This window comes from Falco punctatus, assembly GCF_963210335.1.
Source record: "Falco punctatus genome assembly, chromosome: 3".
Lineage (NCBI taxonomy): Eukaryota > Metazoa > Chordata > Aves > Falconiformes > Falconidae > Falco > Falco punctatus.
In genome coordinates, this window is record NC_137582.1 from 71,700,387 (window position 1) to 71,719,356 (window position 18,970).

The 18,970-nt window shown below is 38.9% G+C and overlaps 1 protein-coding gene across 1 annotated transcript in view; it reads left to right on the plus strand.

The window, feature by feature from the left end:
* LOC308060176 (dynein axonemal heavy chain 5-like) overlaps positions 1-18,970 on the plus strand; it is a 177,840-nt gene that overhangs the window by 8,804 nt on the left and 150,066 nt on the right. Inside the window, exons 7-18 of the mRNA XM_080378560.1 lie at positions 713-878; positions 986-1,079; positions 2,266-2,364; positions 4,268-4,449; positions 6,726-6,845; positions 7,556-7,757; positions 10,994-11,089; positions 11,848-12,021; positions 12,115-12,204; positions 12,919-13,074; positions 14,043-14,182; positions 15,784-15,935. Of these exons, the coding sequence (XP_080234686.1) occupies positions 713-878; positions 986-1,079; positions 2,266-2,364; positions 4,268-4,449; positions 6,726-6,845; positions 7,556-7,757; positions 10,994-11,089; positions 11,848-12,021; positions 12,115-12,204; positions 12,919-13,074; positions 14,043-14,182; positions 15,784-15,935 (1,671 nt within the window). The remainder of the gene's footprint in view (positions 1-712; positions 879-985; positions 1,080-2,265; positions 2,365-4,267; positions 4,450-6,725; positions 6,846-7,555; positions 7,758-10,993; positions 11,090-11,847; positions 12,022-12,114; positions 12,205-12,918; positions 13,075-14,042; positions 14,183-15,783; positions 15,936-18,970) is intronic.

Here is an 18,970-nt window from a genome sequence, read left to right on the forward strand (position 1 = left end):
ACATAGACTTTCAGAAATAATGCCAAACCAGTCAATACTTCTGCAATTCCTCTTAACCTTACATGAACCTATGGCAGGACGGCTTCCACAGAACTAGTGACCCTTAAGATAATACAATAACATTATGTAGCTGGACAAGTTCTTTAGATCCATTTCATAGCACAAGCTCCACAAGTCCTAAATATAATGCACCAAGTGAACTGGACTCCTTCAGCTGCTAGGGCAATTAAAAAGACATGCTGACTCATAAATCACAGGGATTTTTGTGACTTAATAATGTTGTCCATTATGTGATGCTTTTAATATGGAATAGGCTGCAGTGGGAGAAAGAGAAATGTGAAGTAAGCCTTTATTTATGAAATACAAACAGGAAAATACATACATAATGGTTAATGCATTTCTTGGACCTCTGAAACATGATCCTCCCAAAACAACATTGCTGTATTTTTTTCCTTATGAACTCACTGTATTTTTAACTGTTTCCATTGTAAAGGATATGCAATGGTAACAAGAGTAGGTAGATAAAAGTTGTATGTGTGTGCATCTTGTTGTTACAGTCTTAATCTTTCCCTGTTCTTGGTCACTGATTTGAATATATTTAGCTTACATAGAGTCGCAGTTTATGTTTGACAAGGATATTTCACTTCTGTAGTTAAAGTTCAGTATTTATTCCTTGGTACTTATGAGACTCTCCCATTCTGTGGTTTTGAAGGCAGTAACACAGAGGTCACCGAGAAACTCGAAGAAGCGGTCGTGATCTGGATCAAACAGATCAGACAATTTTTAGTGGAGAGTGAACAAATGAGAAGAGAAGCTGATGACATTGGTCCATCTGCAGAGCTGGAACACTGGAAGACAAGAATGTCATCATTTAACAGGTTAAATCCCTGCATTATTTTTCACAGAACTTAAAAAAAAATCTTTCTAAAAATAAATGTAAACTTTCCTTCCAAAGAGAGTATTAAATGTGTTTCATTCTTAAAAGCCTTTTAGATGAGATCAAGAGTTCAAGAGTAAAGAAAATTATAAGTATACTTCAGGCGGCAAGATCAAAGACATTAAAGCAGTGGAAAGAGCTGGTAATTACTGTTTTAATGAAAGTTTTAAATGAGTAGAGTACTACGTTTGTGATACACACAGAACTGAACACAATGCTAAAAATAGTTTTGAGTGTTTATGCTGGTTTTGTACTGTGATTTATTACCCGTTTGTTGAAATACATAACACAGATGATATTGAAATTAGATAACTTGAAAAGAAGTGAATGCTTCTGTAATATGTCTTTCATTAACATAGTGGGTGAAATGGTGGTGCAAAAGTAGAGCAATGCAGCAATATAACATTTTTCTGTCTCTCTCCAGCTGTACCCTGTGCAAGCCAACTGTAGAGATGTCTGAAAGTTCATCATATTGCTTTTAGAATTATTGACAGCTGACTTTTTGTAGCATTACTGCTACTTCAGATAAGTGGGTATTTGTAATGTAAACTTATCAATCAAAATTGTAGGCAACCCAGAAAATGAGCTGTACATTTTCTGTACATGTACATCCAATCAGAACCCCCCCCAAACACCAGAATGTAGATCTTCTGGCACTTAAGAAGATATTCTTCTGTTTTGAAAAGAGACCAGGAAAACAGTGTCACCTTACTGAGTTTTTGATTTTCTGCTTAACATATTTGCAGACTTATATGATAAATGGAATTTGGATGAGAGTGTCTGTACAGAGCCAGTACAAGCCAAGGAAGATGAATTACATTTCTTTCTTCATACAGTATTGCCTCCAAAGGACTAGATAGTTCCACCTGTCATGAACAGAGGGATATACAGGCATTAGTTTTGAACTCACTTTCCTTAACAAGTGTTTATTAAAAAATTATGGGAAACACCCTGGTACATTTTAGGGATCTCGCCTAAGTTATGTAGATTGGGTACTGTGCTAAAACCAATGTAAAATTTAAGTCAGATTGTCGACACCACACTATTGTATTTCCATCAGGAAGGAGAAACTTTGGGGGTCTAATTAAGGAGTTCCTTCAAATCGCATCCAAAATGTTGCTGATTGCCAGGTAGATCTTACCAGTTTTTGCATGTAAAAGCAGTTATTTCATATGTGAAGAATTTTTGAATTATTTGAGAAAACTTCTGTGAGAAAATGTTTGTAAGATGGAATCATAGTCTTGTGGTAGCACGCACTATAAAAGAGCAAGAACCTGTTCAGTAAATTTTGACAGTATTAATTCTGTTTCTGTTTTTTCTCCCTTTAGGATGTTAGTATAACAGTTGCTGCCAATGAAGCTAAAGACAATGTGAGATATTTATATACGTTGGATAAATTTTTTGGTCCACTTGCTAAAGCTTCACCTGTAAGTAGTATTCTAAAGGCACTTAATGTGACATTCAGAAAAGAAAGGAAAAGCTTTTTCTGCTGAAGAGACATCTTTCTCCTTTCAGTATTTTAACTGCTCAGCTTTGACTCCTTTGGCACTAGTGAATTGAGTTTACACATTTTGAATAAATCAGAGATAATACTACTTTTTGTGTAGGAGGCAATTGTCATTCCAGAAGATAACTGAGGGGCATGAAAAAAATAAACAAATTATGTTTTTCCAAACCTGATACAGAGCTGAATTGTCTTTGTGTGGCTGAGCCTTACATAAGGTACTTCTTCCTGTCTCCATGCTTCAGTTAGCAGTTACTTGTAATTGTTTTAATGTAGGTATCATAAAATGATCTTAAGCCCTCAGCTGAGCTGAAATTGGGCAGTTTCCACTTATTTTACAGGTTAAAGCTGTTTCTCTTGGAGGTAGCATATATTTACGGACATTCTGATTCAAATGATAGAACTTAATTTCATAACCATGTGGCTCTCAGATTTCATTTTTTAAGTGAGAGTATGAATTCTGAAGATACAGCCTCCAGCTAAAACTGTCTAAGCTTATGTGGTTCAGAAGATATACACATAATCCAGCTGCTTACAATTTTTCTAAATACTGTTTTCAAAGCCTGAACCCTATTTGAATCCGTTATGCTATTTTACACTGCTTTTCTTCTGCAAATATTCACCATTCTGCCATATTGGACTTGACTTTTAGATACCATACTTTTTTTATCCATTGATAGACCAGTCACTGTCTCTCTCTGGTGAATGGGTTAAGGCCCAAGAACAAGGAAGATGCCATAAGCACCGTAGATACTTACCTGAACAAAAGGGGCTTCAGGATGGTTGTGGGATGGTTATGAGATAAGGAGGCCTGGAGAACAAGGAAACTGCAGAGGCTTGGGTGGTTGTGGGATGGTTGTGGGATAAGGAGATGCCTGGGTAATCTCACTTTACAGAGATGTGCAGGACCATAAAGATAAGAAAGTTAGAAAAGAATGGCAACAATAGAAGACCCCAACGACCCCAGCCACTCAGACAGATGACTGCACTGTGTGGACCAGACATCTGCATGTGTTAATGAGTTCCAGGAAATCTCGTGTATATGTGTAACTTCATGGTATATAGCCTCTGAAAGCTTGCCAGATTGTTGGAGCATTTATGGTGGAGCTATCCCCAGCGTGCCCCAGCGCTGCAATAAAGGGTACCTTGCTTAATAACAGTCTGCTGTTAGTGAGTTTTATTATATCGGACTCCTTACCCAGCTGCACCTAGCTTCCCTTTTAGGTGAGGTTAGAAAGCAAGGGGGTTTGGATGCTAGATCTTTGTGTCATTGGATTCTCAGTAGATCTGCCTTGCATTCATTTCTGTGGGACAGAAAACTCTATAGTTCAGTATCCTCAGTAAGAGAGATTATTGTTGCCTTGTCTCCCCCTTCTGGATTTCTCTTCTGTACAGATCTAGGTAAAATGAGCAATGGCCAACTTTATTCTTGTCCTTCCTAGAGCATGCCTTTTGTAGCAGTGTATGGCTTTCCTCAGGTAGCATATTCCTTTGCAAAGCACAGCACAGCACCTCATACACCGGAGGCCATGGCCAAATAGTATGCTGTAGCCTCTGTTTTTCCTCTGGAAACTCCCACTCTGGAAGAAGAACTATTCATTTATTTGTTACCCATTCCCCATTTTTTTTTTTTTGGTCATAATGTGTAAGGTTCCTGCAAATGAATTGGCTGGTCCAGTTCATAATGAGATGTCTACAAGAGCGATGTGTTACAATCAAGAAGTGTTTATCCACTGACAAACATATTGCCGGAGCTGTTACATTTTCCATTGTGTTAATTTTTAGGAAATCTGAAGTGTTGACTTGCCCATTTTTTGCTGTTGTAGGTAACAATGATGGAACACGTACCCAGTTTAATGAATACTGTCTATATGATCTACTGTATATCACCGTACTACAACACGTCAGAGCGCATGACGTCTCTTCTTCTTAAAATCACTAATCAGATGATTAAGACGTGCAAGACATATCTATGTGAAGGTGTTTCAAAAATCTGGGATCTGGACAGGTGATAGACTTTTAATGATTTAATCTTCTTTTGTTAACACTAGAAGTAAAATTATAGATTAGTCATCAAGATTATTAAAAGGTAGGTTTAAGTAGCCCTTTGTTCTCCTGCCAGGCACTGATTTCCGTGTTAATTTTAAGCTTGTGATACTCATTTTGTGTTGAATTAAGTACTCTGAAAAAATAAATTTACTATGTGTTGTGAAAAAAACTGTTATTGAAAAGGGTGTAATGTATACCAGTATACAACACTCATTATTTTGTCCCCATGGCTTTTTTTAGACAAACACACTTGAAAATTAGAACAGGGAGATAAGGTTCTTCATAAAGGAGCTCCAAGGACAGACTGGCAAAGTTCCATCTAAGGTTAATATTTTGCTGTTACTGGATAGGAAAGTCAGTTTGAGGAAGGGGGCAATTTATAGCAGAACCAGAATCATAGTTCAGTCATACTCTTTTTGGAGCAAAGTATGTGGGTGGGGCATAGGATGGGACTTAGACTTGTATTTTCTGAGTATTCCATGGGGAATGCTGTATGAGCAAACATGTGAAGAGTGTAAATGGTGCCAGTGAAAACTAGAAAACTAGATTTACTGTAAGTTTCCTGGTTAGACATGCCTAAGACTAGTTTTGTTCTTTTCTATTGTTTTTATTACAGCTGTTAGTATAGCAAGAGTTCCTGGTTTTCAGCAATGGAAATGAACAAAAAAGTTTGCCTCAGCTCTAAGGAGCTTGCAATCCAAAACATAAGAAGAGCTTGCAACATGAAATATAAGAAGTGAATAGTGAGATAGGGGGAGGAAAGAGGGATGGAGAAAAAACAGCAGTCGTGCAGTGTTGGTCAGCTGGAATGACAGTGTTTTCAGCAAACGTTGTGATGCCCTTGGATGTTTTGTAGGCATCACGGCCAGGAGAACTAAAGGAGACATTAGGAAGGAATGAGTTAGTAACTTATGGCTACTTGTAAGGAGCTGCTCCCAGTGCTACATACAGCTTAAGTGGAAGCACAGATGTGTTTGTATGAAACTTCAGTGGTGAATGCTGACATCACTGGCAGAACAAATGTGTGTGAAGGATGAGAAGTGGAGATAGCCTAGGAAGGACACATACTATAAGAACAAGTCAATTATTTTGATGCAGAAGAGAATGGGGCAACCACAGAGAGGTGTTAATATGAGCATGACATCTGAAGTTATCAACTAGAAAAGTAATGATTGGAATAGTCTCTTGAAAGATTATAATTGGAACGACATTATGGTTACGGAGGTGAGAAGGAAAAGGTTTTACAGACTTCACTGAGACATAGTCAGGATACCTGTGCTTAAATTGCAGCCAAGTCAAAGCTGACACTGAAGTAACAGGCTAGGAGACATAAAAGTAAATCTAACAAATAATTTGGATTCCTCTTGTATTTTGAGTGGGTAAAAGGAAGTTTTCAGAAATTACCTGTAATCAGTTAAGTACTGGCTATGTTTATTCTAAAGAATTAATGTAAATAAAAGTAAATACTTTTTTTTTTTGTGTTTATTCTGGCTGAAATTATTTTTGAGACATTCTTCTTATTTACTTATTTGCTGTTGCTATCTCTGCAAAAGTTTCTCTCTGTCGCAGCTAGTGGTTTCAAGCTGTGAAGTTTGACTATCATTTTAATTCCCAATGATCTTTTGGAAGATGAAGGACAAAGCCAGAGTGGGGCAACAGTTTTGGGTAAATGGCTTATGGCTAATTTCCATGCGTCATCTATGTATCTCATTTATGGTAGCACCTCTGGGTTAATGAACAACTGTGTGTAAGAGGTAGCTATTTGTGGCCTTGGGAACCAAGATCTTCTTGGTGTATCTTTCTGAAGAAACAAGGTTTTCCTCATGCTTACTGTAGTCTGGAAAAATACCTCTCCAGTCTTGTCAGCTTAGAAAAACAAAGAAGCAAACCAAGGAAAACCTATCAGCAATACCCAGTTTACAGAGGATGAGAAATGGCCAAACTGCAGGCAGTCGGTAGCCAGGGTTTACCTGGTAGGTCCTTTCTGGACTATGCTGTGGAAGTTTTGGTTTAAAGACAATAAAACCTAAACTAAAAATATCCAACCTAGATAACAAATTAAAAAAATCCCACTTTTAATGTAATCCTCATATTTTGACCATTTTTCAGGTAATGTATAATTTTGTATTCTTATTTTGCAAAGTTGCGTATCTGACTAAAATGTTCTATTTTTATTTATACTCTTTTGAAGACCTCTTTGGGATGATTTTATGTCTTATGTCCTTTCTTCCTCAGGCAAGAATTGCTAAAGAGGATAGAGCAATGCATTTCCCTCAAAGAACAGTACCAAACATCCTTTCAGAGAATTAAGGAGGAGCTAAAGGAAAATCCAAGTGACAGGCAATTTGATTTCAGGTAAATAATTTACTCTAATATTGAATCATATTAATTTATTGAATTTATAAATGAAATATTATCTCTTCTGGCTAGCAGAAAAGCTAAATACTCAATTAAAATGCAGTATTTGTTATAAGAAGAACATGACCTTGCAGAGGTTTGTTTTTTGTGGTTGGTTTTTTTTTTTTTTACTATTGAGGAATAAGCCAGTGACAGGTTTTTGCCAGTCACTTGTTGATTTAGCAGATGTCCATAGGCACTTCAGGGGAATTTATGCATGTGTTAATTTAATACATATGTTCATGTATGATCTGAAATCCCAACAAATTTGCATCATGAATATAAGTGAAAAGACTCCAGAGGAATTTAGTCAGCTTTGGGCTGACTAAACAAGGGGGAGTATTACCCGAGGGGAGTTTTACCTGTTTTGGCACTTAAAGCATGAGGCGTTTCTTAGTATTGTACAGTCACCTTTTGATCTCTTCAAATGTCTTAAAAGGGTAACTCTTGTGAAACATAGCATTTTATTGACATATATAAGGATTAAGTATTTTTTGGTTTATATCCATTATTTTAAATTGTTTTTTACTTGATTTGTAATTATTGCAGCATAGATTTTTTTAGGGGAAATTTGGTAGCAGTTTGGTAGAATATACATATGTTAAATAGAAAAGATCTATTATAAATAGATTTGCATAAAAGTCCTTCTGTTGCTTTTTTATTTTTAGTGAAAACTATATATTTGGAAGATTTGATACATTCTGTAAACGTTTGGAGAAGATTTCAGATATGAGCAATGTTATGGAAAGCCTTTTAGAGCTTCATTGTATAAAAATAGAAGGTATTGAAGAGATCAGTGCTCATTACCAAAGCATTGCTACAAACACCAAATCCAAACAGTATGATGTTCTGGATCACAGAAAAAAAGAGGTACATACATTCAGCCCTTGTCTGACAATCACTCCCTTAATTATGTGCTTTTCACTGGAGTTATGCAAAGAAGTTTAAATTTTGTAACTGCGAATAGTATTTTGCTGTAATAATAGTACTTTCATATCATTTAATACAATTTGAAAATCTTTGGGTAAATTTAGCTTTTATTTCAAATGTTTTTGTTAATTTTTGATAAACTAGTTTTTGTGTGATAGGTAATGCTACAAACAACCTTTCCTAAACTTGTTTGTTTTGATATACATATATGTTGAACTGCAGACTGAAAACTAATTCAGGCAGGTCAATGCATTAAATACTGTTTATCTAGTTGCAAGAGGTACTCAGAGTTACTGAAAATACTTAATGGAATAGTAAAGGCAGTATTATAACGAAGGCACTTAGATGAACATTTTAGAGGGAGAAGTGAATGATATCACTCCCTGTGCTGAGCAGTGTGGTAAAAACCAAGGTAATTTTTCAAGTGCTTCAGACTCATGTTCTAATACATCCTGTACATGTTTTTTTTTTAGTTGTAGCCTGCTTGCTTTGCAGGATTAATTGGCTCACAATAGAAGTTCTAGAAATGTTGACTTTAAACTCTTGCCTTCCTTAACTGCAGCTTGCAACTGTCAGGGACTTTCCTTTAAATGTTTATTTGGGTTTCTTCTAGCTGGCTGATGGCTTACATTTCTGTAATACTTGCTGTGTGGCTCTTTTCTGAAAGAGAACATTTACTGTTAACTGGAATTTAAAGTGTGTGGCTTTTCTATACGTAGATGGTTGGAGCAATATATATAATGGACTGTCTTCCCAAGCCTGTGTAATGCTTTCTTCAAGAGGAAGTTTATACTGAACTCTTTTTGTAGGTCCTCAGTATTTTGGACTTTCAGGAAAAGGTATTACGGATAAATACCCAAATTACTCCCAGTTAGAAGTTGCCAAATGTGGTAGCCCAGTAGAGGTGAGGCTGTTGCAGTTCCATGTCCCCAGGTCCTATCAGCTGCAAGGATGGGCATGTAATTCCCAATAGGTATGCACACATAGGGACAATACACTTAGACACAGGCCTGGCCACTCAGCTCACGACAAACAGTATTAATGGCCTTATCCTGTACCTCTCTGGCTGAGCAGGAGGAAAGCCTGTTAGTGAAAAGTACATATACATGGATCCCTCAAGTAAGACACTCAGTCTATCCATCAGCTGGTCCCTGGATACTTAGGTCTCCTCAGTTCCTGGACTTACAACACCGGCAAGGCCCACAGCCCCACTCCAGTTGCTGGTACTCGGACCTATACACACATGCACATGCACAGACACATGAGTTCCTCCAGTAACTGGTCTTAGGCAATCAGCCTGCCCTCTACCTGGCCCCTGGATCCCCTTGCTGTCCTGGTTGCTGACACACACACATGCAAACAGTTCTTCATTGTAGCTGGTTCAGGCTTACAGCCTTATCAGTAGCTGACCTTCAGACCCTACCATCTCTCTGGTAGCTGGCTTGGGCCCTCTGGGCCCTCTGGCAGCCAACTCTTAGACCACTCCAATCTCTTTAATATCCAGCCCAGACTTGTGACTGCTCCAACACTTGGTTCCTAAGCTTCTGTCCTATTTTCTGCCTAGTTTGGTTTGGTATTCTTTAGCCGTTGCATGTGACACACCCACCCACCCAGTATGCACATGCTCCAGTGTTTCTAGTTGCTATGATCCATGGTTCCTATGTTGACTGATGAGGCTTAGACCTTGATATCCTCCAGTCTGTCCATTTGCTGACTCTACAGGTGCACAGTCCCCAGTGACCCATGGTCTCCATGGAATCACAGAATGTATTGGGTTGGAAGTGACCTTTAAAGATCATCTAGTTCAACCCCCCTGCCACGGGAAGGGACACCTTCCACTAGATCAGGTTGCTCAAAGCCCCATCCAGCTTGGCCTTCGAAGAGGGTCCCCCGTGGAGAATCAGCCAAGTCATGACAATCACACCAATATGGCTACATGCCGTGCTCACTTTATTAAACAAACAGGTCATATTTATAACTTAAACCGACCGCTCACCCGACTTTACACACAGGTGATTGGATAAAAGTCTCTGGCCATGTGGGTGTCCGTGTCGCTGACGGTGAGCATGCTGCAGGTACCTGATGAGAGTGTGTTGATTTCACGGTTCCCAGGACTTGCTCTGCACCTGGCTTTTTGTTTGTGCACAGCTTCTTTTCTTTCTCCCAGTGCTTGTTTCCAGGACAATTTAAGGCTGCTCTGCAGCTTCAACTAACAGGCCTGGGTTGTCCAACCCAGACAATGGTAACTTACGTCCTCGGTCCTTTAAAAATCCCTCTACAGGCTTTAAACACTTCCAGGGATGGGGCATCCACAGCTTCTCTGGACAACCTGTTCCAGTTTCTCACCATTGTCAGCGTAAAAAATTTCTTGCATATGTCCAATCTAAACCAACCCCCTTTTGGGTAGGTTTAAAACTGTTACCCCTTTTCCTATCACTACAGGCCTTGGTAAATGTCTCTTTTCATGTTTCTTGTAAGCTGTCTGTAAGCCCCTTCCAATTCTGTTGCTTAGTATGTGAACTCCCATACACCGTTATGCACGCAGAACCCTTTCACCCATGAAAATGGTTACAAATGGAGATAAGTAAGAAGACAAGACAGATTGTGCTGATCTGGCGCAGGGCACAGCTAGACAAATGTGCTGACCAGCAGTCTGTTCACATGTGGCTGACTCCTTTTGTCCCATCATGCCTTCATTTTTCCGCAGTTGTTCCTCCCACAAACCACATTGATTCCTGCCTTTGCTTCTTCCCTAACTCCCATAATACATTTTGTATAGCCCCAAAATGCTTTTCCCTGGTAAACTGTAGTAAGTCCCTCCTCTCCTAGGCAATAACCTCCCTTACTTAGTCTGTAAGGCGGTTTAGAGAGCCTGCCAGTTTGCTTATCTTGATGGGTATCGTACCTGGACAGTGAGCTGAGTGCTCTCCTGTGGCAGTGCTGGGTGTGCTGGAGTGCATAGGGCTTTAATCATATAACCTAACATTTCTTACTTTTGTTTGCTTTGCTTAGAATGTAAATGCATTTGTTACTGGTGGCGTCCCTTTTCTCTTTAATTCAGTGCTGAAAACATGTACTGGGCAGATAAAATTAATTCCTCAAAAACTTCAGGGAAAGAACTTTGTATGAAATTAAAGCAACACTATAGATATTTTTTTTCTTTTACCCTTTTCTAGTTTGAAAAAGATTACCTTGAATTTAAGAACCAAATTGCAGCATTATATGAGTCCATACAAGAATTTGTGGATTCCTGGTTTGAGAAGACTGTAACTGTAAGTAATGTTACGAATACAAACCCCTTGTTCTGGTGCTCAGAAAGGCTGAGTACCCACAGCTTCTACTGAACTCCTTCATTACTGCCAGTATCCTGTACTGTGGTGGTGGCTGGCTGAGGTAACGTTGGAGGGCATCAAGCCTATTACAAGTGTTCTAGAAGTCACTTGCAGAAGTGCTGGAAGATAATGTTCATTGTTCCATCTTTTTTTTGTATGTTCCAGTTTAATGTTCCATCTTTCCTTACCAATTTTTATACACCTATTTTTTTAAGTTTATTTTCTTTCTTCATCCTGGTGTTCCCCATGCTTCATGTTGGATTTCTAAGTTACCCTTTTCAACTGGCAGGAGAAATGAAATAATTTCTGCCATCTGTTACCTTAAAGTCAGTACTGTTTATTGGTTCAGGCCCTGATCATGATATGGGATGTTCATGAAGCATGAATAAAGGTGTAGGTGTTCTACCACAGCTGTTTGCAGGAGAAGAGTGATGATTTGAGAGTCAGAAAAAGATGAAATAATCCAGTATACTGTAGTGGTAGCAGTTTCTTGGTTCAAAATATAGTAAATATATTCTATATGGGACAAAATATAGAAGTAATATTCACTAACTTGTCTGGGTGGACTTTTCTGTGTTTCTTGGAAAAAAAACTTACAAACTTAAATAACTTGTATTCTAAATTTAAAAAAAAGTTTATGAACAATGACTTTCTGAACTATTGACATCTTGTGCAGTGAATGCTCCATCCTTTTTTAGACTGAACAGATGCTGGGACTTCTGATGAAGCTTGAACAAATAGGAGAAGATCGTATTGATCTTAATGAGAAGTATACCATTGTCCTTCAGCAGTACAGCCAGGACATAGAGTTTGTTCGAAAACTATACCAGAAGCAGAAAGAAAATCCACCTATACCACGTAATATACCACCAGTAAGAATGAAGTAGTTGAGAAAGAAAAAAGACTTTGCTTTTTGACTGTTTTTAAGTTAATGGTGATATAACTTCGTATCTTCTGTGTTTTAGGTAACAGGGAAGATTATGTGGGCTCAGCAGTTATACAGAAAAATTGACCATCCAATGACATTCCTTAAAACGAAAACCACACTTTTGAAGGTTGGAAATTAGCAGAGGAGGTTTTATGCTAAGCTTTCAAGCATGTTACTAACAGATAGATGATTTATTTTTATACTCCTAGGCTCACTTTTCTAGCAACTTGTATTCAAGCTCATCCAACAGGATAGGTGTTAGTGTTTGCTCTAGGTTTTGAATTCCTTTTTGCAGTGCTGTTCTTCTGCAGCTCAGGACAGTTACTTCTCTTGAGACAGTAAGCTGATGACTTAGGCCAGTGCTTTTGTCCTTTCTGAGGCTTGACTCGTGTTTATCCTAATAGTAGCACTGTTGGCTGTGTACCTAAGCTTAGAGCCTTCTGTTTGCTATGCTCTGTAATGAAGAGGACTGAGATACTTAACCTCAAACGCTAGCCACACTTCAGGTAAGAATATAATTTTTAGAGCTTTCTCAGTGGGACATCAGTGCCTTATTTAATTCATAGTATAGATTTTGGTTTATGGGCAAGACTGAGAAGAAAAATCAGGAAAAGAGTTATGTTGTTAGAGCAGTTCGATACTTGTTAATAATTGAATTCTTAAATATATCTCTATATTTCTGTGTCTGAACTTATCCCTAAAATAGCATAATTTAAAGCTTTTTTTTTGTTTTTGTTTTCCTAATGGTGGTGACATAAAAGCCTAGTGGAGGGCATTTCTACTGTTAGACTCATTGAATTGTTTAAATGGTGTTTGCTTTTTCTTTTACTTTGAATTGCAGACACTGGAAATGAAAAAAGTTGTTAAGAGCTACAATAAAATGGCTTCAGTTCTTTTGGAATTTGAACTTATTTATCATAGGGCCTGGTGCAGGTTTGCTGACCAGGCTAGAAATGCCCTGTGTACTTCCTTACTTGTCAGGCACCCAGAAACCAAGGTAAATATGATTTATTTTTTGTGTGACTGTTGCACTGTTAAGTATTACATATGCTACTTTAATCATATCATGGATAGAGAAGCACAGCATTAAGATAATCTTAATAGGGTTAAAAAAATGAACTGCTTGAACTGTGGTTTGGTTTTTTTTTCCTTTTTGTGTATATTTATGGTACAGTCTTCATCATGTCTCTTCTTTGTAAGGCTCCTGCCTCATTCAAGGTGTAGAAGTGACAGTACCCATCAAATACATATCTATTGTTGACTTACCTACTTCTTTTTAGATATTATTTAATGTTTTATTTTCTATGTTAAGCAGAATTTTAGTCAAGGAAGGATTTTTTAATTAGGTCATAGTCTTTTCTATAGTGGTCAATATTACTGTGTTGAGTATATTACAATCACCTGTTAATTTGCTTTCAAAACTGCTTGCTGAGATAGAAAATCTTGCCATTCTTACTTCACAGATCGTTTTTTTCTGCTGTAGTGCAGAGAAATTATGGTTAAGATGTGGCATTTGTTGAACATAACGGACAACTAGAACCCAGTTCTCAAATTTATTTAGCATCTTAGTAACATTTAGTGCCCCCAAAAGTATACAGGGATTAACAAAATTTCTCCCTAGTCTACTGATGGAGATGATAACTGAGATGATAGGCAAATTAGCTTCCACAGAGTGTAGCTGCAGAACTAGAATTAAACTTAGGAAGTCACAGGAGCTAAGTGGTTAGGGCACAGTGAAGGAGTGACAAGAAATGGAAAACAGTGTAAGATATTGTAGATTAATGTTGGAAAAGCCAGGTATTTGTGGAGGAGAACGAAGATCTGTCTAAAAACATGAGTATCCATTTTAGAATTCTTCTCTAGTGATCTACATCTTGTAGTATGTTCCAGTTATATCACACTACGTGTAACCACCAAACTACTGCCTTATTTTCTATTTCTTTTTTTTCCCCTTGCTACATGAAGGAGTTACTTGTAAACTTGAACCCAGCGGTCCTGGAAGTACTTTATGAAACAAAATACCTGAAAAAAATGCATTTTGAAGTTCCAGATGTTGTCCTTGGCTTGTGTGCAGATGAAGAGCAGATTAAAAGACATCAAATGGAGTGAGTGAGCACTTTTTGGAATTGATTTCTCATCTACAACTGGGAATCCCTAGCTTTCAGTCTATTGTATGTGCTCTTGATTTATTATAATTTTTCTCTTTGATGGTGTAATTGAAATTTAATTGCTTTACCTGGCATTTCCTTACTAATACTGGTAACATGCAGCTGTTCCTATCTCCACAAATATCTCATTACTAGATGCTTTTGTTTTGTTCCTGCAACTGCTGCTCTCTAAGTGGAGCTCCTTGGTACTGCTAAGGCATCTATGCACTGTAACATGGGGATTACACTCCAAAATACTACAGTTAACATCAAAAGCTTTTTTTTCTGTTAGAAAAACAGGCTGGAATTTACTACTTGATTAAAGCACAACCCAAACATTTGAACAGGTTCAATCACCTAAGTTGTAATATGCTCTCTCATAGTGAATATCTGAAATAACTTTTGTTGATTTTAAATGATTTCTTTCTGCTCCTTGTAACAGTTGGATTCTGTGCTGTTCATTCTCAGGGATGCTGATTATTAATTCTCTAACTCTTTAAGCAAGAATGATAGGTCTTTAAAAAGTCATCCATTGTGAGGAGTATCCTTTAAATTGTTTTTAAATAGAAGTGGACAAAAAGGGACAAAGTTCAACGAGTTTTATAAACACTTCAATTCAACCCCTTCCCTCTTTTTCTCTTGTTAAAGCTTTCCATCTTTCTTATATGACATTTTTTCATTAATTATCTGTGGAGTGTTTTAGGACAAACTAACCTAAAACTTCTAATGTGCAAGGCAAACTGTGCTACAGTCCTCTAAAAAGCAACAGTCCCAACTTTTTCTATCCAAGTGAAACAAAAATGTACAGAAAATGTTTGCAATAAAAAAATACAAACTTACTTTCTACTCTAAAAAAGACTTCAGACTGACTCCCCAAGCAAAGAAGGAACATTCAGAGACTGGTAGAGTTTTGCTTAAGCAACATGGGAAAAACAGCCCTGCGTATATTATGAATGGGTTATCACAGTATAGAGTTTGTAACAATGATGTTTAGAGTCATGGTTTTCATCTGCCACAGACCACAGCTATTACTTTTTTTGCAGCAGTTCTGTTAAGGAACCCATTATGTATCTGACTTCAGAGTTGCACTCACTTATAATTCTTGTTTATCAGGCTTCGTTGTGTAGCTCAATTTTCGTGAAACTATATTGGTAAGTCTTGATTAAGAATCTGGCCTCTTTTTGTTGGGTATTTGGTGTCCAAAGTGGTTTTGATCTGGCTTTTCTAACAAACAGTGTTGTTTCATGCCATGTCTTGTGAGATAGGAAGAAAGGAACAAAAATTTTCAGTTTCCCCCCCTTTTTTTTTTTTATTGTAATTCATTCTGCTTGGAGGAAAATTTTTCTAAATTGATCACAGGCACTTTACTGGAGGTACATATTTCTCCAGTCTGGTTCTGCTGCCATGGGGGCAAAGGAGGCTTAGTTTGACCGAGGAAGAGTTCTTAGTTTTAAAATGGGGTCAGAACTTGCAAATCTTATTAACGGAAGATGTGTCCAGACTTCGTTTGTTTCAAATATCTGAATTAAGCACATTATAAATGTGATCATGTCTTTCAGACTCCAGAATCTGTTGATTGATTACAAACAATGTCTGAATGGGATTCCTGTTATACTGAAACCACTGATGAAGCCATTCATAGGACAAGTTGAGGATGCCCTTACTCCAGGCCTGATGCAGCTGTCATGGACTTCTTTGAACATCAATAAATGTATGTAGTAGGAGAAGAAATGGTGAACTGTTCATGTTGTTAGATGATACCTGCCAGGTATTTCCCTGCCAGTTTTAGGAAAAGCACTCCATCTATATGAGGGAGAAACATGCCAGGTCCTTTTCCCCTGACTATGGAATTAAGTCAGACATGAGTAAGATGAAAATGATGTGTTTATGTTCTGCTCTAAACTGGAGATCAAGCAGGGCTATTTGACAGCTATCTTTGAACAGCCCTTAAACAATTTGCTTTACCAGGCATATCCTATTTTCGCCTCCCTGGTGATGTCCCTTTACCACTCTTAAGTCCTCCCACATAAACAACCCACCTCTTTTTAGTCTTGTGATAAAGTGGCAGCAAAATCACTGTAGAATCACAGTTTCTTGAAATGTGTCAGAATTTCTTAATCCTACTAAATGTTATTGGTCACTGTATTGAATTGACTTGGTGAGAAGCGCAGTGAGAGAATAAATTTTGATGCTAAAAAATGTAAAAACAGTACAATAGTTATCTCACTTTTTTCCCCCTAATATTCTGGGTTTTTTATTTCCTTAAGAAAGAGGCTTTCTGGCTCCTCACCTCTGGAAGATAATTAGTGTTGTAAAAGGATTCTTTTTGCTTCACCCTCTACTTTGCCTCTCAATTGAAGCATTACAAATTCAGTTCCTGAGTACAGTGAAGTCACTAAATTAGTTAATTTACAGCTGTGTAACTGAGTAAATTGTTTGTCATATTTAACTGCTATCCATACTGCTGTATTGATGGGAGAGTCTGTAGAGCCTTGACTTTGGAATTTTCTTACAAAGTTCAGTGAGTAATATTGCATCATATTATGTCTTGTGTTGCAGTTCCATTATTTAATTCCAGGCATTTTTATTTACTGAGTTTAGGCTGTTGCATCACACTATTAAAACTGTCATGCATTTTTATTTCTTCTTCCCCTATCATAATCTCTCTGATCTTTGTCCAAGTAAATGACTATATAAAAATGGAACAGAATCACGGAATCATTTAGGTTGGAAAAGACCTTTAAGATCATTGAGTCCAACCATTAACGCAACACTGCCAAGTCCACCACAAGAGGCTCATGTCTCTGCACGCCAAATCTACACATCTTTCAAATACGTCCAGGGATGGTGACTCAACCACTTAACCTGGGCAGCCTCTTCCAATGCTTGACAACTCTTTCAGTGAAGAAATTTTTCCTAGTATCCAATCTAAACCTCCCCTGGTGCAACTTGAGGCCATTTCCTCTCGTCCTATTGCTTGTTATTTGGGAGAAGGTTCTGACACCCAGCTGGTTACAATTTCCTTTCAGGTAGTTGTAGGGACAAGTAAGATCCCCCTGGTCTTCTCTTCTCCAGACTAAACAGCCCCAGTTCCCTCAGCTGCTCCTCATCAGACTTGTGCTCCAGACCGACCCTTCACCAGATTCACCGCCCTTCTCTGGACACGCTCCAGCACCTCAATGTCCCTCCTGCAGTGAGGGGCTCAAAACTGAACACAGTATTCAAGGTGGGGCCTCACCAGTGCTGAATACAGGGGGACAATCACTTCCCTTGTCCTGCTGGCCACACTGTTTTGGATACAAGCCAGGATGCTGTTGGCCCCCTGGGCACACTGCTGGCTCATGTTCAGCTGGCTGTTGACCAGCACCCCCAGGTCCTTTTCCCCCAGGCAGCTTTTCAGCCACTCTGCCCCCAGCCTGTAGCATTACATGGGGTTGCCATGACCCAGCTGCAGGACCCGGCACTTCTCTTTGTTGAACCTCACACAACTGGCCTTGGCCCATCAGTCCAGCCTGTCCAGACCCCTCTGCAGAGCCTCCTGCCCTGAAGCAGATCAACACTCCTGCCCAGTTTGGTGTCATCTGCAAACTTACTGAGGGTGCGCTTGATCCCTTTATCCAGACCATCAATAAAGATATGAAACAGAGTTGGCCCCAATACTGAGCCCTGAGGAACACCACTTGTGACTGGCTGCCAACTGGATTTAAATCCATTCACCACCACTCTTTGGGCCGTGCCATCCAGCCACCTTTTTACCTAGCGTAGAGTATGCCCATCCAAGCCATGAGCAGCCAGTTTCTCCAGGAGAATGCTGTGGGAGACAGTGTCAAAGGCTTTGCTAAGGTCCAGGTAGACAACATCCACAGCCTTTCCCTCATCCGCTAGGCAGGTCATCTTGTCATAGAAGGAGATCAAGTTCATCAAGCAGGACCTGCCTTTCATAGCCCCATGCTGGCTGGGCCTGATCATCTAGTTGTCCTGCACGTGCTGCATGGTGGTGCTCAAGGTGATCTGCTCCATAACCTTCTCTGACACCAAGGTCAGATGGACAGGTTTGTACTTCCTCAGATCCTCCTTCGGGCTCTTCTTGTAGATGGGTGTCACATTTGCGAACTTCCAGAAAACTGGGACCTCCCTGGTTGGCCAGGACTGCTGATAAATGATGGAAAGTGGCTTGGTGAGTACTTCCACTGGCTCCCTCAGTACACCCCATAGACTTGTGTGTGTTTAAGTGGTGTAGCAGGTGACTGATCATTTCCTCTTGGATTATGGGGGCTTCATTCTGCTCCCCATGTGTCTTCCAGCTCAAGGGCTGAGTGCTAGGGGAACAAATGGTCTTAATATTAAAGACAGAGACAAAGAAGGCATTAAGTACGTCATGCTTTGTCACTGTTTCCCCCTGCATCCAATAAAGGATGGAAATTCTTCTTAGCCCTTTTGTCGCTAATGTATTTATAGAAATGTTTCAGTTGTCGTTTATAGCAGTAGCCAGGTTAAGTTCTAGTTGGGCTTTGGCCCTTTCAATTTTCTTCCTTGCATACCCTCAGGACATCCTTGTAGTCTCCTGAGTTCCCTGCCCCTTCTTCCAAAGGTCATAAACTCTCCTTTTTCACCTGAGTTCCATCCAAAGCTCTCTGTTCAGCCAGGCCAGTCTTCCCTGCTGATTCGTCTTTCAGCACATGGGGACAGCCTGCTCCTGCACCTGTAAGATTTCCTTCTTGAAGGATGCCCACCCTTCCTGGACTC